At 42.3% G+C, this 16624-nt stretch overlaps 1 protein-coding gene and 1 long non-coding RNA gene across 8 annotated transcripts in view; one reads left to right on the top strand and one right to left on the bottom strand.

The window, feature by feature from the left end:
• LOC147025231 (uncharacterized) overlaps nucleotides 1-5939 on the bottom strand; it is a 47804-nt gene extending 41865 nt beyond the window's left edge. For both annotated transcript variants that reach the window (XR_015059400.1, XR_015059401.1), the window contains exon 1: nucleotides 5833-5939. This is a non-coding gene — a long non-coding RNA (uncharacterized LOC147025231). The remainder of the gene's footprint in view (nucleotides 1-5832) is intronic.
• The window catches only part of LOC147025229 (disabled homolog 1-like), a 133259-nt gene continuing 122128 nt past the window's right edge, over nucleotides 5494-16624 (top strand). For 5 of the 6 annotated variants that reach the window (XM_085885992.1, XM_085885990.1, XM_085885991.1 and 2 more), the window contains exons 1-3: nucleotides 5494-5645; nucleotides 8544-8683; nucleotides 10194-10292. In XM_085885992.1, coding sequence (XP_085742118.1) covers nucleotides 5498-5645; nucleotides 8544-8683; nucleotides 10194-10292 — 387 coding nt within the window. In that variant the 5' untranslated portion in view covers nucleotides 5494-5497. Of the gene's footprint in view, nucleotides 5646-6001; nucleotides 6156-8543; nucleotides 8684-10193; nucleotides 10293-16624 lie in introns of those variants that run through there. The other variant, XM_085885993.1, reaches the window with a different exon arrangement.

Raw genomic sequence — 16624 nt, 5'->3', positions numbered from 1 at the left:
ATTTTTTTATTGCAGGGAAGTCTGATCCAAATAATTTTAAAGCAATATATGTATTTGTATATTGCAATCAGCAACAAGAGCGCAAGTGAGCACAATATATGCCCGGCCAAGAAGGTATATACAGAATTGTGCTACTACATGGAAAACAGCATCCTCGTTGCCATGGCAACCACTTTAGATGACGAACATATGTCGCGACACACCGTCTCCACAGTCTGTACCTAAGTACCAAATATGAAACGTGAAAGTTGAAAACTTTGGGAGTTAGAGTGCGGACAGGAACGGATAGAAAACAGCATCCTGGTTGCCATGGCAACCACTTTAGATGACGAATGTATGTCGAACACACCGTCTCCACAGTCTGTACCTCTGTACCAAATGTGAAACGTAAAAGTTGAAAACTTTGGGAGTTCGAGTGTGGACAGGAACCGAGGGAAAACAGCATCCTGGTTGCCATGGCAACCACTTTAGATGAGGAATGTATGTCACGACACACCGTCTCCACAGTCTGTACCTATGTACCAAATATGAAACGTGAAAGTTGAAAACTTTGAGAGTTGGAGTGCGGACAGGAACAGATGGGAAACCGCATCCTGGTTGTCATGGCAACCACTTTCGATGACGAACGTATGTCACAACACACCGTCTCCACAGTCTGTACCTATGTACCAAATATGAAACATGAAAGTTGAAAACTTTGGGAGTTAGAGTGTGGACAGGAACGGACGGACAGACGGACGGACGGACGGACGGACGACCGGTATCACATAATACGCCCCGATATACATATATATCGGGCGTATAAAAAATAGTGTGGTAGATAAAAACATTAGAAAGGAAAAAATAACTTGCACCAAAAACTTTAACATTTTCACGCTCACGCTGACGCTCACGCCGGGGGTATTGCTATAGCTCTTTGTTCTTCGAACAGGCGAACTAAAAAGAACAAAAAAGAGAAAAAAAATTATTTGATGAATCAGTTGGGATATGAACTCATCTTGATCCACGTCAGAAGTTCATGGTGGACAATTTTTACACAATATTAGATTGCCTTCGGAATGAATTAGAGCGCAGAGTGAATGCCTATTCAGAAATAAAGAAGTTGTTTTGCTTTTTAACAGAGTATGACAGTATGAACTATGATGATCTCAAAGCTCAACTGGAACTCCTTGTCAGTACCTATTCCAGTGACCTGGAAGCATCTGTTTTGGATGAATTTTTGCAGTTTAAAGACATTTTGTCTTCTGAATCTGGCAGGTCAGTGACAAACATTTCCACTTTGTTGAGGTCTAAAGATGGTATTTTGACAACTGCCTTTCCAAACATTAGTATCTTGGTAAGAATGTTCCTTACCATCCCCATTACAAACTGTCAAGGAGAGAGGTCTTTCTCCACTCTCTCCAGGGTGAAGAATCACCTGAGATCAACTTTGGGACAAACCAGATTAAACTCACTTTCATTACTCTGCATTGAATCTGACCTCCTACAATCCCTTGACACAAACAGTATCATTGACAAATTTGCCAGAGAAAAAAGCAGGAAAATGTCATTTTGAACTTCACATAGTTGTGCTTGCAAAATTTATTATGCTTCAGTTTCATTATATCTTTCCATTATTCCTATGTGTAAGATGTACATGATATGGAACTTGATTTACTTTGATGTAATTGATATGGAACTAATTTGATTAAAAATTATTGATGTTACATTATGTTGTAATTTTTATTACAATATATATATATATATATATATATATATATATATATATATATATATATATATATATATATATATATATATATATATATATATATATATATATACATACACATACAGGGGAGCTGCAAAAGTAGGTATACAGTAAGGATTATACCAGTATTACCAGTATTATAATAGTGGTGCTAAGATTCATTTAATACAGTCAAAGCTCGTTACTATGCCACCTCGCTTCAATGCCACTCTCGCTATTATACCACTTTTGCTCGGTCCCGACAAAATTCAATACACAATAAATTTACTATGCCACCCCCTACTCTCGCTACCATGCCACTACTGTGTGACTGTTAAAAGGCACGAGTCGTGAAAAAGTCTGTATTGCGCAGTGCTCGATTATCACACTCACGTCCAAAGGCGAAGCGACGAACTACAGTCCAGCTGCGCACAACATAACTCAATACGTACGCGCATAGTCAGACTGTGTCAAAACAAGCGATTCTTCTCCCCGATGCCAGCCACAACAAGCCAATCACAACACGCACAAGGAGACAGAAAAAAGCGCGAGAACACACACAGACACGCAGGCACACGTACAACAGTGACATCATTTTTTCAAATTCAGCCCATAATGTCAGCTCAGAAACGCAAGCGAACCGACTTTACGCTGAAGGAGAAGAACGAGATCATCGATGCCGCGAAGAAGGAGCCGAATCAGTCCAAGTTGGCCAGGGAGATTAGCAAGAAATGGGGCGTCGAAGTTAAGAGAACTACCGTGAAGGGCATTCTCAGCAAGAAGGATGCAATCGAGGCTGCAATCAAAGCTGGATTTCCATCGAAGCGCATGAAGTTGACGCAGGCTCATGACCCGAAGCTTGATTAGGTAGTGCTCATGTGGCTGAAGCAATCAAGAGGACAGAATGTGCCTGTCAGCGGCGATCTGATCAAGGAGAAGGCGATGAAACTGGCCGAGCTGATGCACATCCCAGACTTCATGGCGAGCGACGGTTGGTTGGGCAATTTCAAGAAGCGCCACGGCATCACGTTCAAGACAGTGCAGGGCGAAGCTGGAGCGGTGGATTCGCAATCCCTTCTTGAGTGGCAACAACAGGTTCTCCGGCCCTTACTCGGGCAGTTCTCCGCAGACGACGTCTTCAACCTGGACGAGACTGGACTCTACTGGCAGCTGCTTCCGAACAAGACCATGGCTTTCAGGGAGAGCGGTGTACTGGAGGAAAGAAAAGCAAGCAAAGGATCACTCTTCTGGTTGGGGCAAACATGAGCGGCAGCGAGAAGTTCCCTCTTCTGGTGATTGGCAATTCCAAGAAACCCCGTGCCTTCAAGAACAAAGAGATCCCGGTCAAGTACAAGGCGAACTCGAAGGCGTGGATGACGGCGGAGCTTTTCGAGATGTTGCGTGCGTGGGACGGACGACTCGGCCAGCAGGGACGCAGAGTGCTGGTCTGTCTCGATAAGCTTCTATGGCCACCCTCCCGAGCTCGAGCTGAACAACATCCAACTGGTCTTCTTCCCACCCAACACGACAGCCAATCGCAACCAATGGATCAGGGAATCATAGAGAACCTCAAGCGCCACTACAAGAAGCTCCTGCTATGCCGCCGGCTTGAGGCCATAGACGAGGGAAAGGAGTTCAAGTTCACGTTGCTCGACGCTCGCCACGTCGCCCGGCGTGCTTGGGAGCAGGTCGGCAAGTCGACGATCAGGGAACTGTTTCGCGAAGGCCAAGTTCATCGAAGAGGAGATCCAAACTGAGCCACAGGATGCGGAGCTGCCCGACATCTGGGAGGCTCTGCCTGCCGAGGAAAAGATGCACGAGAACGAGGAGATCGAGCTGTCTGACTTTCTCGAAGCCGACAGCGCCTCGCGACTGGCGGGTATTTCACGCTGGAGGAGATTGCGGAGGAGATTCTGTGCAGTGAGGAGCCGGTGGAAAGCGAAGATGACGAGGTAACTGTCGAGGAGGAAATCGTTCCGTTCGAGGAAGCCCAGCACGCTTGTAGCACCGTCCGGAAGTTCATGCAGCAGAGAAGCGGGAAGCCCAGTGTGATGCAAGCGTGCGATTGGCTAGACAACGAGATGCACGAGATCTGCCGAAAGAAGATGCGCCAGCCGATGATTCTTGAAAGCTTTGTGTGTCGTGAATTTCTCGCCATGCCATATGTTAGTGTGTGAACTCTGTTAGTGTGTGTATGTTCTCCGTTCGCTTAGCTTAGACAACAGTCGTGCCTTTTACTTGCTGGAATAAATTTTGTCTGAAGATTAACTACAGATGGGTAACTTGAGAAAATAGGCCATTTTTACAAAATCTCGTTACTATGCCACTCTCGCTACTATGCCACTTTTGCTCGGTCCCGACGGGTGGCATAGTAACGAGCTTTGACTGTACTAGAATTCATTTAATTCATTAAAATCATTATTACCATTTTTAATATTTTAATTTTCGTAATTTTTTCTATAATACATCTTTTATTTGCAGGTAAAGTGGAAATTTAACGATGGCTAGTAAGTTACTGAATAGTATACTTACTTTTGCAGCCCCTGTATATATATATATATATATATATATATATATATATATATATATATATATATATATGTATATATATATATATATGTATATATATATATATATATGTATATATATATGTGTATATATATATATATGTATGTATATATGTATGTATATATATATATATGTATATATATATATATGTATATATATATATATATGTATATATATATATATATGTATATATATATATATATGTATATATATATATATGTATATATATATATATATGTATATATATATATATATGTATATATATATATATATATATATATATATATATATATGTATATATATATATATATGTATATATATATATATATGTATATATATATATATATGTATATATATATATATATATGTATATATAATCACTTTGAGAAGCCTCTACCAAACAAAGAACAAAACTTGAACCTTTTTGCATACCCCTTACCCTTCATGTTTTGCAGGTGTTCTTGAAAGAAAACAATGAAGAGTTGAAGCTTTTTTCATTTCTTTGTTTGTCCAGGACAAGTACTTGTGCAAATAAACGGAGAAGCCAACAAAGAGCCAGCTGTTTAATATTTCACCAACAAAGCCACAGCAGTCATGAAATGTGGAAAACCCCTGCTGCCACTGTTTGTGTCCCAGCTGATTTGGTGGTGAAAATGTCATGGTTGTGCAATGTGAGTCAGAAAGCTGATTTGCAGTCGCATATCAAAACAACCACAGGGGGTGTGCGGTTCGAGCAAGCAATGGAGATGGGCTCGGTCGCAGCCGGTACCTGGAGTACCCCAATCGTGGTGATTCGTTGAGGTTTGATCTTAAACTTTGGTCATATAATAATACAACAGCCACACAGGTGATCTGATCCTATCTCCGGACACAGCACCCAGCAAGAGCCACCCTACCACGAAGCGTGCAAGTAGTGCACAGCATCAGAATTTCTGAAGCACAGGAACACGGGCAGGCACAGCACAGGGTGCAGCGAGTGTCCATACCAAGTAGCCCACCACCTGTTGCTCCAGTTACCTGCAGACTGCAGCCATTGCATGCTCCCAAAGTTGTGCACAAACAGTTTGCACCAAACCCGGCACTCCGACATCCCATGGCTCGGCAGCACCAAGCACTGACACAGCAGCATCAAGTTCCCAGCACCCATGATCGAACACGTGCCAGCGTCCTTTCTACGCACCCAGCACCCCGTACCCATCGATGAGCACGATTCGGGATCGCACAGCGCGGGTCCGTCCGCACGCGGTACCTGCGACAGGTGTCAACGCAATGTCCACCGAGGCCGCACCGCGACAAACTGCCGAGCCGAACCCGGGCCGAGTGAGCAGCAAGAGGGACCGACGGAAAGGTGACAATGTTGCCGTCATGTTTATTTAATCCTTATTAATGTCAATTACAATTAAGCGCTCAGAATGTTGGATATATTAATTAATTATTGTTTATACGTTTTCATTCATTTACATTCGATGAGCTGACGGCTCAAAGCGGTTATAGACCAGCAAATGTGTTATAAATATCGGCAACATGGTTCTCACCCGAGAATAGTGGAAGATTTTTTAACGTCGTCAATAATAATGAGCGGCGGAGGAGGTAAATGGAGGTAAATTGTTCATGGAGGTAAATGTATGGCGCGCGCTCTAATTTACCCGCGGAGTCCGAAAGTCAGGTCGAAAGTGACGTAGGCAGTGGGCGTGGCTGAAACGCAAGCGCGGTGCAGGTGTGCGGTCGAAGGTGGGAGAGAGGACGTAGGAGGGAAACAACAAAGAAGAAGGTGACCAGGTGGAGGTGTTGAGGAACAGGGTGCAGGTCCCTGGCTTGTCCGGATCCTGAAAGCGAAAGGAATTCGATATGACGGGAGGTGAGCGATACGTCATGTCTGTTGGGGTTACAAGTAATTACGGGATGTCGTATTTATTTACTTATTTATTTATTTAATTCACATTTACGAGTCTCAATGTAAAATTGCATGTTCTTCACCTTTTAGCTGGAGAAGAGCTGGTTACTAGGAAGAGTAAGTCGTTTATTTAATTTACCAAAGTTTTCACCAATCCCTCGATCTAATCACCCCTCCCCATATTCTGGAGTTCTTTAACTTTTGAGCAAAGTTCTGCACCGGTTTCGTCGAACAATCCCTGTTGCCACATCATCTTCCCATCGCTCCAGCAATCAAACTGTAAAGTTTTAACGATTAGAGGTTTGAAACGACGGTACTTGGTACTTGGTACTTGGTACTTGGTACTTGGTTTATTTATCCATTTTCACAGATGGTTATGGATCTCAGGTTCGTCTTGAATTTCCTCACGTCCGATGCAGATACTGTGTTCCCTGGTCGGTTGTTCCATGGTGTCACCACTCTATTATTAAAGAAGTATCTGCTTTCACCATATCTACCTCTTCCTTTCATGAGCTTTTGGGAGTGACCCCCGGAGGACTCTGTTAGGTTTCGAGACAGAAGCTTGTTCCAGTGTGTTCGCGAATCACCATGGCATGGAAATACCTGAAAGTCTCCATCAAGTCTGTCTTGCTCCTCCAGGAGTTTCAAGCGCTTCCTTTGAACTTTCTCGAACTTTGTGGTGTATTTTACTGACTTGGGATTCCATACCGTGGAAGCGTATTCCAACACAGCTCGGAGCACAGAGGTGTATGGAACTGAAAGTTTGTGATTATAAAAACCACTAAAACATCTTTTAACTAGAGGGGGAGCACTCAGTAGAGTGCAAAACCTCCGCCGCCAATACTGCGAGGTCACTCAAGTGAACCTGATATCCTATTCATTCAATTTGACGTCAACAGTGCTCACAGAGTTATAGTTTGCAACTTTCCCTTTTACTTTAACTTTTACATACTCAATTAATTTGTCATAACTAGATTCCTTGAGACAGAAATTGATTTTAACTGGGTATATCCACCTGAAGTTCCAAAATCAGCCGCAATTATAATTTTGGCATGTTTTTTTGTTGGAGATCACTTATAACATGTATAAATGCAAAAAGAAAAAAAATCGAAATTTTGTTGGAAAAAAAAGTTGCAAAAAATTTTTTTTCTCTAACAATTTTTTTTTTTGGGGGGGGGGGGGTTGGAAATCACTTAAAACATGTAGAAATGCAAAAAAAAAAACATCAAATATTTTTTCAAAATGGCCGCCATAGCGGCCATATTGGATTTTGGACCAAGTCCAAAATCTAATGGCATGATCCTTGGACCAGACCTAACCCCCCTCCCACCATGTTTCGTCGAAATCCGTCGAGGAGTTTTTCCGTAATACTGTTCACAAAAAACAAACAAACAGAAAGGGGTGAAAACAGTAACCTCCATCCATCTTCGATGGCGGAGGTTAAACATTCCAATTTTTGGTGTGCTTCCTTGAAGAGCGCATTGATGTGTTTAGATGGTTTAAAGTCATTTGGAATTGGTATTCCTAGATCTCTATCTCTATCTCTATCTCTATCTCTCCTAAAAGAGGTGACATGGAAACTAGGAAGTATAAGATAGGGCAAGGAAGATGCGCAGGTGCAAATTCCCAGGTGCACGTTGGAAATCCAAATGGTGTCATATGAAGAGTCAGACAAAGACGACCTTTGATCTCAAGGTCACAGCCCAACCAATATGTATCTGCATTGATTGTCTGTCTGTCTGGCTGTCTGTCAAACCAACCGTCAATTGCTCTTCGGGAATATAGCATATTCCACCACAACACTGTCTTTGTTTGTGGATTAGCTTTGTCTGCACTTTCTCCTCTTTGTTTTGTTACTCTCCGTTATCTTAAAGCATTCTCTTTCGTAAAACTTTCCACCAATTCCACCGTCTTTGTCTGTGTCTGTGCCCTATATGGTGAGCTTGTATAGGTTTCACCAAATGTGTGGTGTGCTGCTCGAATGATCACTGGTTTTATCTATTTTTATTTTTTATTAGTATTTTTTTAACCCAAGCTGTACCTTGTTCAGGTTCATAGTCTGTTGTGACGACTCTGCAATATTTTTTATTTATTCATTTCTATCTGTGTCAGTTGCACTGGATTAAATATTGTTGAATAAATATGTGGTGCAGTGAAGCAAAAAGACTTGCATACTATTTCTAACAAGGTTTGACTGCGTTCTTTTGTGGCATCATGATCCGTTGGGTTCACCATGCTGATGCTTCATTCCCCACTACATCCTGCTCTTTCAATATACCTCGCCCTCGAAACCTCTTCTCATTTTGTCCATTGACCCAAAAATTGATGTGCATCCCGCCATTAACCCTTCAGGCCATAACCGCAGTGAGCTGGCTCTCATCCATCGTTTCCGTGGTGATGGTGTGTGCTGCAAGGCCAAGCTGATTGGGGTTGAGACTGTATCCTCAGCACGGGGCGATCTTATGTGCCAGGAAGCCATGCTGCATGCCAAGGTGGTACATTTTATCCATTCACCTTTATGGCATTGCTTTTCATCCAAATCTCATTGTATCTCTCTCAACCCACCCCCACCCCCAAGACTGCCACATCCCAAATCTGCCCCGAAGGCCCTCCTGACCCCAGCTACCCCTCCCTTTCCATACTTCTGAACATGTGCCTGCAGCTACGGCTTTATTGTCAAAATTTATTCCCATGATGTGTATGTATGAGATTGCTATCGACGATAGCTGGTAGTTAGAAATATATCACTGTATTAATATACGAGTTCCCTTACAAGGAGCATCAACACAGGAGGAGGTCATTAGACCCATCCTGCCTGCTCAATAGTTGCTAACCTATGTTTGCTGGTCCATGTTGTTGTTTTTTTTTTTAATGCTGAGCATCAACAAAGGAAGCAAGCAGCACATACTATTTTTGAAGTCTTTAGTATGACGGGGTTGGGTTCGAACCGCCGACCTCCCAGATCCGGAGTGGATGCGCTAACCATTCATTACACCACAAATCTGGTTCCAGCCTTATTCCGCCTTTTTTGCTTTGTGCTTGCTATCTCCTTTTTTCATTCAAACATTTCATCCTCCTACTCATTCCTTGTTTACTAGCCATAATTGTATGTGATAAGCTTCATTTTTTTTGTCCCATCTTTGCTTTATATACCTTAATTTGCTTTTGCATGCAACATCCAGGCTCATGGAACAGGTAAGGCACTAAATCAGGACGTAACGGGACAAAAGGGACAGTTGAGAGAGGGAGGGAAATGCCAACAGCAAAGTTGAAGCACAAGATAGAGGGAGACTTTGACAAACAATGGGTTTGGGGAGGAATGGGGGGGGGGGCAGGAAAGGATGCATGGGGTAGAAGAGATGGATTCAGGAGGGAAAATCCTGGAAATTTGTAAGGACGGTGGGGGTGGAGGGGGGGGGTTAGCGGGGGTAGAAAAGATCATGGTTTTGGATGGGGGATGATCTGAGATGGTTGTGAACAGCTGTTTTGTGGATCTGGAGAGAAGAATGCAATTGAAGCGAGTGTGAATAGGATCATGTTGAAAAGGCAGAAAGGACAGAAGTTTTAAAGAAAAAGAAACAAAGTGAAGGTTATTCATTTTCTACTGACACCTTTGCCAAATTGTCTCAGGAACCATTTGTTCCCCCACCCTTCTCTTCTTGTGAGCCATTTATTGTTGATTGTCATTTTTGAAAAAAATGTCATGTTTGTTTTATATTTTGTCATGAATGAAACAATTTGCTATATATATGCTTTAAAAAAAAAAAAGTTAAATTATTTACATGTTTGTGCATTAGCTGGTTAAACACCAATGACTTACACATTAAGATATATATATATATATATATATATATATATATATATATATATATATATATATATATATATATATATATATATATATATATATATATTGATTGCAAAGTTTGCTTAACATGTCACTTTAATGTTTTGTTTGTTTTTTATTTCATCAATATGTTACTTATAAAAGTCTTTTGATAGGCTATGGTGGCCAATGGGAGACACAAGAACCAACACAAGCAAAAAATCTGCATCTCCGTCTCATTCTCCGGCATCCGGATATACGATGAGAAATCAGGGGTGAGGAAAGTATGGTAAACTCGGGGTCAATCTTGTGCTTTCCTCGCAGAATAATGCAAGCCCTGAGTGTATGTTCATGTGCGTATTAATTTATTTTACTCACATTTTTTTGTTGTTTATCACCTGGCACTAAGCAGAGTTTTCTCCACTAGTATCCTGTCTTTTCATAAAAGAAAACGGACCTGGTTTTGGCTTAATGGTTCACGGCCTGTCAAGTTTGAGCCCCTTTTTTCACCCATTAAATAACACCAGGTTGGTTGACTCAGCCTGTCATCCTTCTGAGGTCAGCAAAATGAGTACCAGATTACTGGAAATGGTGGAAGGGGGGGCACTGCATCAGCTGCACAGCCACGTTCCAAACAATGATTCAACCAGCGGCCACAGGTTGCATCTAAAAGAATAATAAATAATATAAAAAGAGTTAGAATTTCCATGGAGGTTTGGGGTAAGGTGATACTCGTTTTAAGTGCTGTGGAGACAGGGAGGAACATGAAATTTTAAACCAGCAGTAATTCCTCCATAATGGTTTGTTGCCTTTTAATAAATTTTACTTTTACAACAAAAGTGTGCACCCTCCTCCATGCATGCATGGTATGATGTCATAATAGTGCAGAAGTTAAAGAATAGATAAATTGATTCTTCATCTTCGTTCATCTGCAGCACAAGGCTGTGGGGTAGCATATTTGGCTGAGGGCTTTGCTGTACCGCTAATGCAATGCCCTCTCCTGGTTAAGGCAAGTTCACCAAATGATGCCGACAGACACGATTCCCCTTTAATATCCATCCGAGGGACGGCTCATGCATTGATAAATCATGCTGCCTGTGGAACACCGGGATGACAGTTTATAACTGGGTCGGGTATTGAACCCAGGCGAGGCAGCTGAGAGGCGAGTGTGCGTACCTCTAGGCCACCTGTCAGCTCAATATATTGATTATATGATGTGAGGTTGATGGACGGAGCAGCCTTGTCTTGTGGCTGTTTCCTTTTATATTCTTGTGTCTATTTAAGTGCAAAGTATTCTGCGAGGGAGAACCGAAAATCACTACCACATCTCGAGCTTTACACTCGGGACGCAGAATGTCAAGACGCGCCATGCCAAGGGAAATCTCTCAACCTGCGTATGAAATGGAGAGGTACAAGTGAATTGGGTTCGGAGTCGAAGTTGAACATCGGGGAATCGACAACCTGAAGAGGACAAAACTCTGCGATGCTAGAGAGAACCGTGATGAAGGAAGCAAGTTTATCATCCGAAAAATGCAACAAGATCAATGATATATGTTCCAGTCATATCTCTTGCAGCCATAATTTCCATCTGCCTTGTTTTTGTTGCAGGCCTGTGAGCATTAACATGTTACATGTTTGTGTTTGCAACAAACCTTGCTGGCAGGAAGAAGTGCATTTCCATCACCACTATATCCACACCTGATCAAATTACCAAGAAGGTGCAGCCAGATGATGCAGTAGGAAAAAAATAAAATAATCAATCTGAGAATAAACTGTTAAAAGTACATAGATTAGACCAAGAATAATTAAATATAAGGAACGGCATCATTGATTGACTTCAAAAGGGAATGTCATCATTATTTTTGTTTATATAAACCGAGGCTCGTGGGGAGTTAAGTGACGGAGTACATAAAGGCAATATACAGATAGTGGGGAAATGGGTGTATACAATATGAGGGGAGTAACCTGCAAGAATAGGTTGTTTTTTTGGGGGGGGAAGGGGAGGGGTGGTTGGGGGTGTGGGGTTCATCGTAGAAAAGATCACTTACATGAGCTCGTAGTTACCGCTTGCTTAAAGCCGAGGAGGGAAAACACATTGAACAGACTCTGAGGACGGTTCCCCAAACTGAATAATTGAGAAGCAAAGGAGTAGAGATGTGCTGTCAGCCTGAATTTTGGGAGTTAAACCAATAAAGGTGAGTGGATGAATACGAACATTCTGGAGGAGCTGAGGGATTTTGGCCTGCTTCAGGACCAGTTGATAAAACAATACAAAAATGCTGTTTCGGAGCAGGAGGAGAGGTGGTGAAAAAGAAAGGCTGAGACTCTGAACTTGTCTGCGATGGGAGAACAACAGCCCGAGTGCTTCTGTTCATCACAGGAAATCCCAATCATGCTGAGTGCTTTGAATTGCACAATCCAGGAGAGACAGGTGTGATGTGGGGGCATCAGCCGACAGGGGACAGCAGTGTACTGTAGGCTAGATGAGGAGGCTTGATCTAAGTTTGGGTGTTAAGCCCAGGTGATCTCTGCAACTATACCTCAAGTTCATTCCTTGTGCATATTGCATCTTATAACTGGTTTTGTACATCATTGGGAAAGAGAGGGATAGTAATATTTCTTCTCTCTGCTTCATCAATCTCCAACTGGAATAAATCCTCAATGATAGTGTCAAATTTTTTTGTAGTGTTTAAAATCGAAGATGAAAAAAAAAAAAGAAGCTCATCAGCTATCTTTTATAGACAACAGACTTGATTACACATCCATCCATCCATTGGGACCATAACCTGTGCAGAGCATTTGTGCAGCCTAAGCAGTCTCCTTGGCTATTGGACACAATCCTGGACGGGTTGCCACTCCGACACAGGATACCAGCAAGCTGGCACTCATTTTGCCGGCCTCGGAAGGATGACAGGCAGAGTCAACCCCACCTGGTATTAATTCAACAGCCTGAGTGGGATTTGAATTTGGGATCCGGGAATCCCAAGTCCACAACTCTAAGATTACACATCCATGGTCAGAATTTGTATACCGAGCATCTCTATCGGAGAGTTCAAATGAAGTCAGAAGAGAAACAAAAGGTGTGACTTTGGCATGTGTGTGTGCATATATATATATATATATATATATATATATATATATATATATATATATATATATATATATATATATATATATATATATATATATATATATATATATATATATAGCCTGGTGTTGGCTTAGTGGTTAGGGTGGCGGCTTGGGATCCAAGGGTCCTGAGTTCAAGTCCCGTTGGCTGCTGAATTAACACCAGGGGGTTGACTCAGCCTGTCATCCTTCCGAGGTCGGCGAAATGAGTACCAGTGTACTGGTCCCGGTGTATGCCCCGGTTAGAATAGGTGTACCATATCCCTGTGTGTCATAAGAGGCGACCAGGGTTGGCGTCAGGAAGGGCATCCGGCCATAAAACATTGCCTCAAGAAAAAGCCAAACCCCTGCACAGCAGGGAAAAATGGCTGTAAAAATGGTCATTTTTTTATTTTTATATATATATATATATATATATATATATATATATATATATATATATATATATATATATACATATATATTGTTACGGCTGTGGAAATTTGCAATACACAATAAAGGGTTCTTAGATCAGTTATGACGCTAAGTTTATGTGCCGATAGGTCCCCACCGTTGTTTAAAGGGATTTCTTCATGTTCACCAAGCTGCGACTCTTTGAGATAGCCATTTTTCTTTTTCTTTTGTTATTTTGAACAAACCTCCATGCAAACAACAAGCCACGTTGAAAACCGTTGAACGCAAAAGGAAGCCAGAGGAGTTCCGATGGGCGCGCGGATTTTTCCCTCCTGTTTCTCCGAGGAGTGTGACGGAGGCGGGGTGGGGTGGCTCGCCTCTGATTGGTGGACGCGTGGGGTGACGCAGTCGGAATGAGGAACGCCCCTTTTCGGGAACCTTCTCGAAGGAAGGTGGAGCCTAAAACGGGGAGGAGCGAAGGCCGGAGCCCCGCGCTATATAAGGCGGACCGCGCGCGAGGCTCACTCTTTTTGTCTGGGTCGTCGACGTCATCCTTTCTCTATCGGGGTCGAGTGCTCCTCTCTCTTGGTGGCCAGGGTCGAGCTCACTCTCTCTCTTGGTGGCCAGGGTCGAGCTCTCTCGCTCTCTCTCTCTCTCTCTCTCTCTCTCTCTCTCTCTCTCTCTCTCTCTCTCTCTCTCTCTCTCTCTCTCTCTCTCTCTCTCTCTCTCTCTCTCTCTCTCTATCTGGGTCGTCGACGTCACTCTCTCTCTGGTCCTGAAGCCCCTTCTGCCCTTCAGTCCTTTCTTGCTTGGTCGTGGATCATGAAAGCACCAGCAGCAACGCCGGAGAGAGCTTGCTGACCACGCCAGGGGCCCGAGGTCAGGCGCGGCTACGCAAGGCCGTGGGGAGTCGACGTCGCGACCTGCCCACTGTCGTACCACGAGGGCGCGGGTAAGACCCTTCGGTCTCACGGGACCCGTTCGGTCCTCCAGGTCCCGTGCCATAAAGGTTTACGAACCCCGTCTCCCTCCCTGCCTATGGGGAGGGTTTTTCTTTGCTTTTGTATGACTGCTGTGGTGCCGTGTCCCTATAAGTAAACCTGTGTAAGTGACTGTACATTGCTCGTATTCGGTGGTAACGCTTTCTATTTGTTTCTTGTACATTGCATGACTGCCTTGCTTCTGAATACGTGTGTGTTATAATAAATGTCCTTGTGTGAAATGTATCCCGTTCGTCATCTTTTTCCCTTTTGAAAGTGCCATCTTGAATCGCGGAATAAATTAGTAGTGGGTTTTGAACACCCGTGTAAAGAAGAGGATCTGATCCGTCGAGGTCGGCGATAACACCGCTCGGTTATCACTGTAGCACGGAATGGACCGCTTAAGCAGTACGATCGCCCGGTTGACTACTCGCGTAGGTACTTAGGTAAGTCGAATTTGGCGAGCAACCCTATCCTGTGTGGGTGGGTAATTGGCACGATCGTGGTGAGGTTAAACCCCCCACCCGTGACTGGCTCCTGGCGGTAGTTCCAGGAGGGTCACGACTGAATTGTCCGTCCGGAGGGCGACGCGGTTGCGATTGGAGTTACGCAATCGCTTGCACGCCAGGCGGGCCAGAATTCGTAACAATATATATATATATATGTATATATATATATATATATATATATATATATATATATATATATATATATATATATATATATATATATATATATATATATATATATATATATATATATATATATATAGCACAATTGTGTCTGAACAGGGTAAACATTTTAACCAAAGCTCATATAATGCTAAATGATGAAATGATGCCTCATTTAAGATCACTTGAGTCCAGAGTGCATGCGGAAGTCTAAAATATCAATATCATGAAATTTCGAGCAATGTGCATTTTTGTGCCGAGTTCATATGGGCAGTGTATAGGTTCAGTCACTGGTTCACACACCTACCGGAAGTAAACAACAACAATAAAATGCGACCACAAGCTATTCAGTAAATTCCGTCAAACATATAATTACCTTTTCGTCCATTTACTTCACCAAAAAACCTTGGCAGTTTTCACGGTTCATGGCTATTATGTGGACTTAGGGTTGGGATGGGGAAAATGAGGACTTGAATAAGAAAGGTAGAGAGGGGGGGGGGATTAATAGACAGATTTGGGAAAAGAGGGGTTGAGGAATTTTTGGGGCAGGGGGATGTGGGGGGATTTGACGAAAGGGGTTGAAGACAGTCACATTTCACATTCCACAGAATATCTGTGGTTTTTATTTTATTTTTCCTACTATGCTGTCAAAGGACATTCCAAGCAAACTCCCTAAATATTCCATACTCTATTGGGAACTGTTTCTCTTGCAACAGCCCTGGTGAACCATGTTATCTGCATATATATATATATATATATATATATATATATATATATATATATATATATATATATATATATATATATATATATATATACATTTAGAAGCATAAAGCTGCACCTCTCAGCAAGATGGGGTGGAGCAGGGTCAAATTTTGGGCAAATGTGTGTGTGCAGTCCAAGGTCCACCCCTCTCATCAGCCCAAAGGCATAGTGAAGCACTCGATATGTATGTATATTTTTAATACCGGTATTACAGATGCGCAACTCGTGGATGACTTGCCCTTATATTTCCATATACAATGTACGTGGAAATGGCCACTCAATCCTGCTATTGCCACATAGGTCTATAATTTGTGGGTGTACAGATCGTTCATGCACTCTAATTGGCATGGAAAGTGTATTTGTCTTAAATATGTGGTTATTACCTGTCTAATGGTTGCGTTTATAAGTTAATTACTTAATAATTAATTTTGTTCTTCTTTCTTTGATTAATTGAAGTTTAACTTTCATGTGTATGCTTGTTTTACTGTTTGCCAGAGAGTAATTTATTTTGTTCAAATGATTTGCCTCCTGTAACTGAAGATGGAAGACTGACCATAGAATTAACCAGAGTTAGTGTCAAAGCCACCCAATGCTCACCTGTTTATACATTTATCATTTTTAAAAGACTAGTCTAATAATTAATATTTTTTTATAAAGCATTGCAGTGAA

This window comes from Eptatretus burgeri, chromosome 6 (assembly GCF_056783735.1).
Source record: "Eptatretus burgeri isolate ZD-2024b chromosome 6, Ebu_testis_v1, whole genome shotgun sequence".
Classification (NCBI taxonomy): Eukaryota; Metazoa; Chordata; class Myxini; order Myxiniformes; family Myxinidae; genus Eptatretus; species Eptatretus burgeri.
The sequence above is the reverse complement of the archived record's forward strand: the minus strand, read 5'-3'. Positions and strand labels throughout refer to the sequence as shown.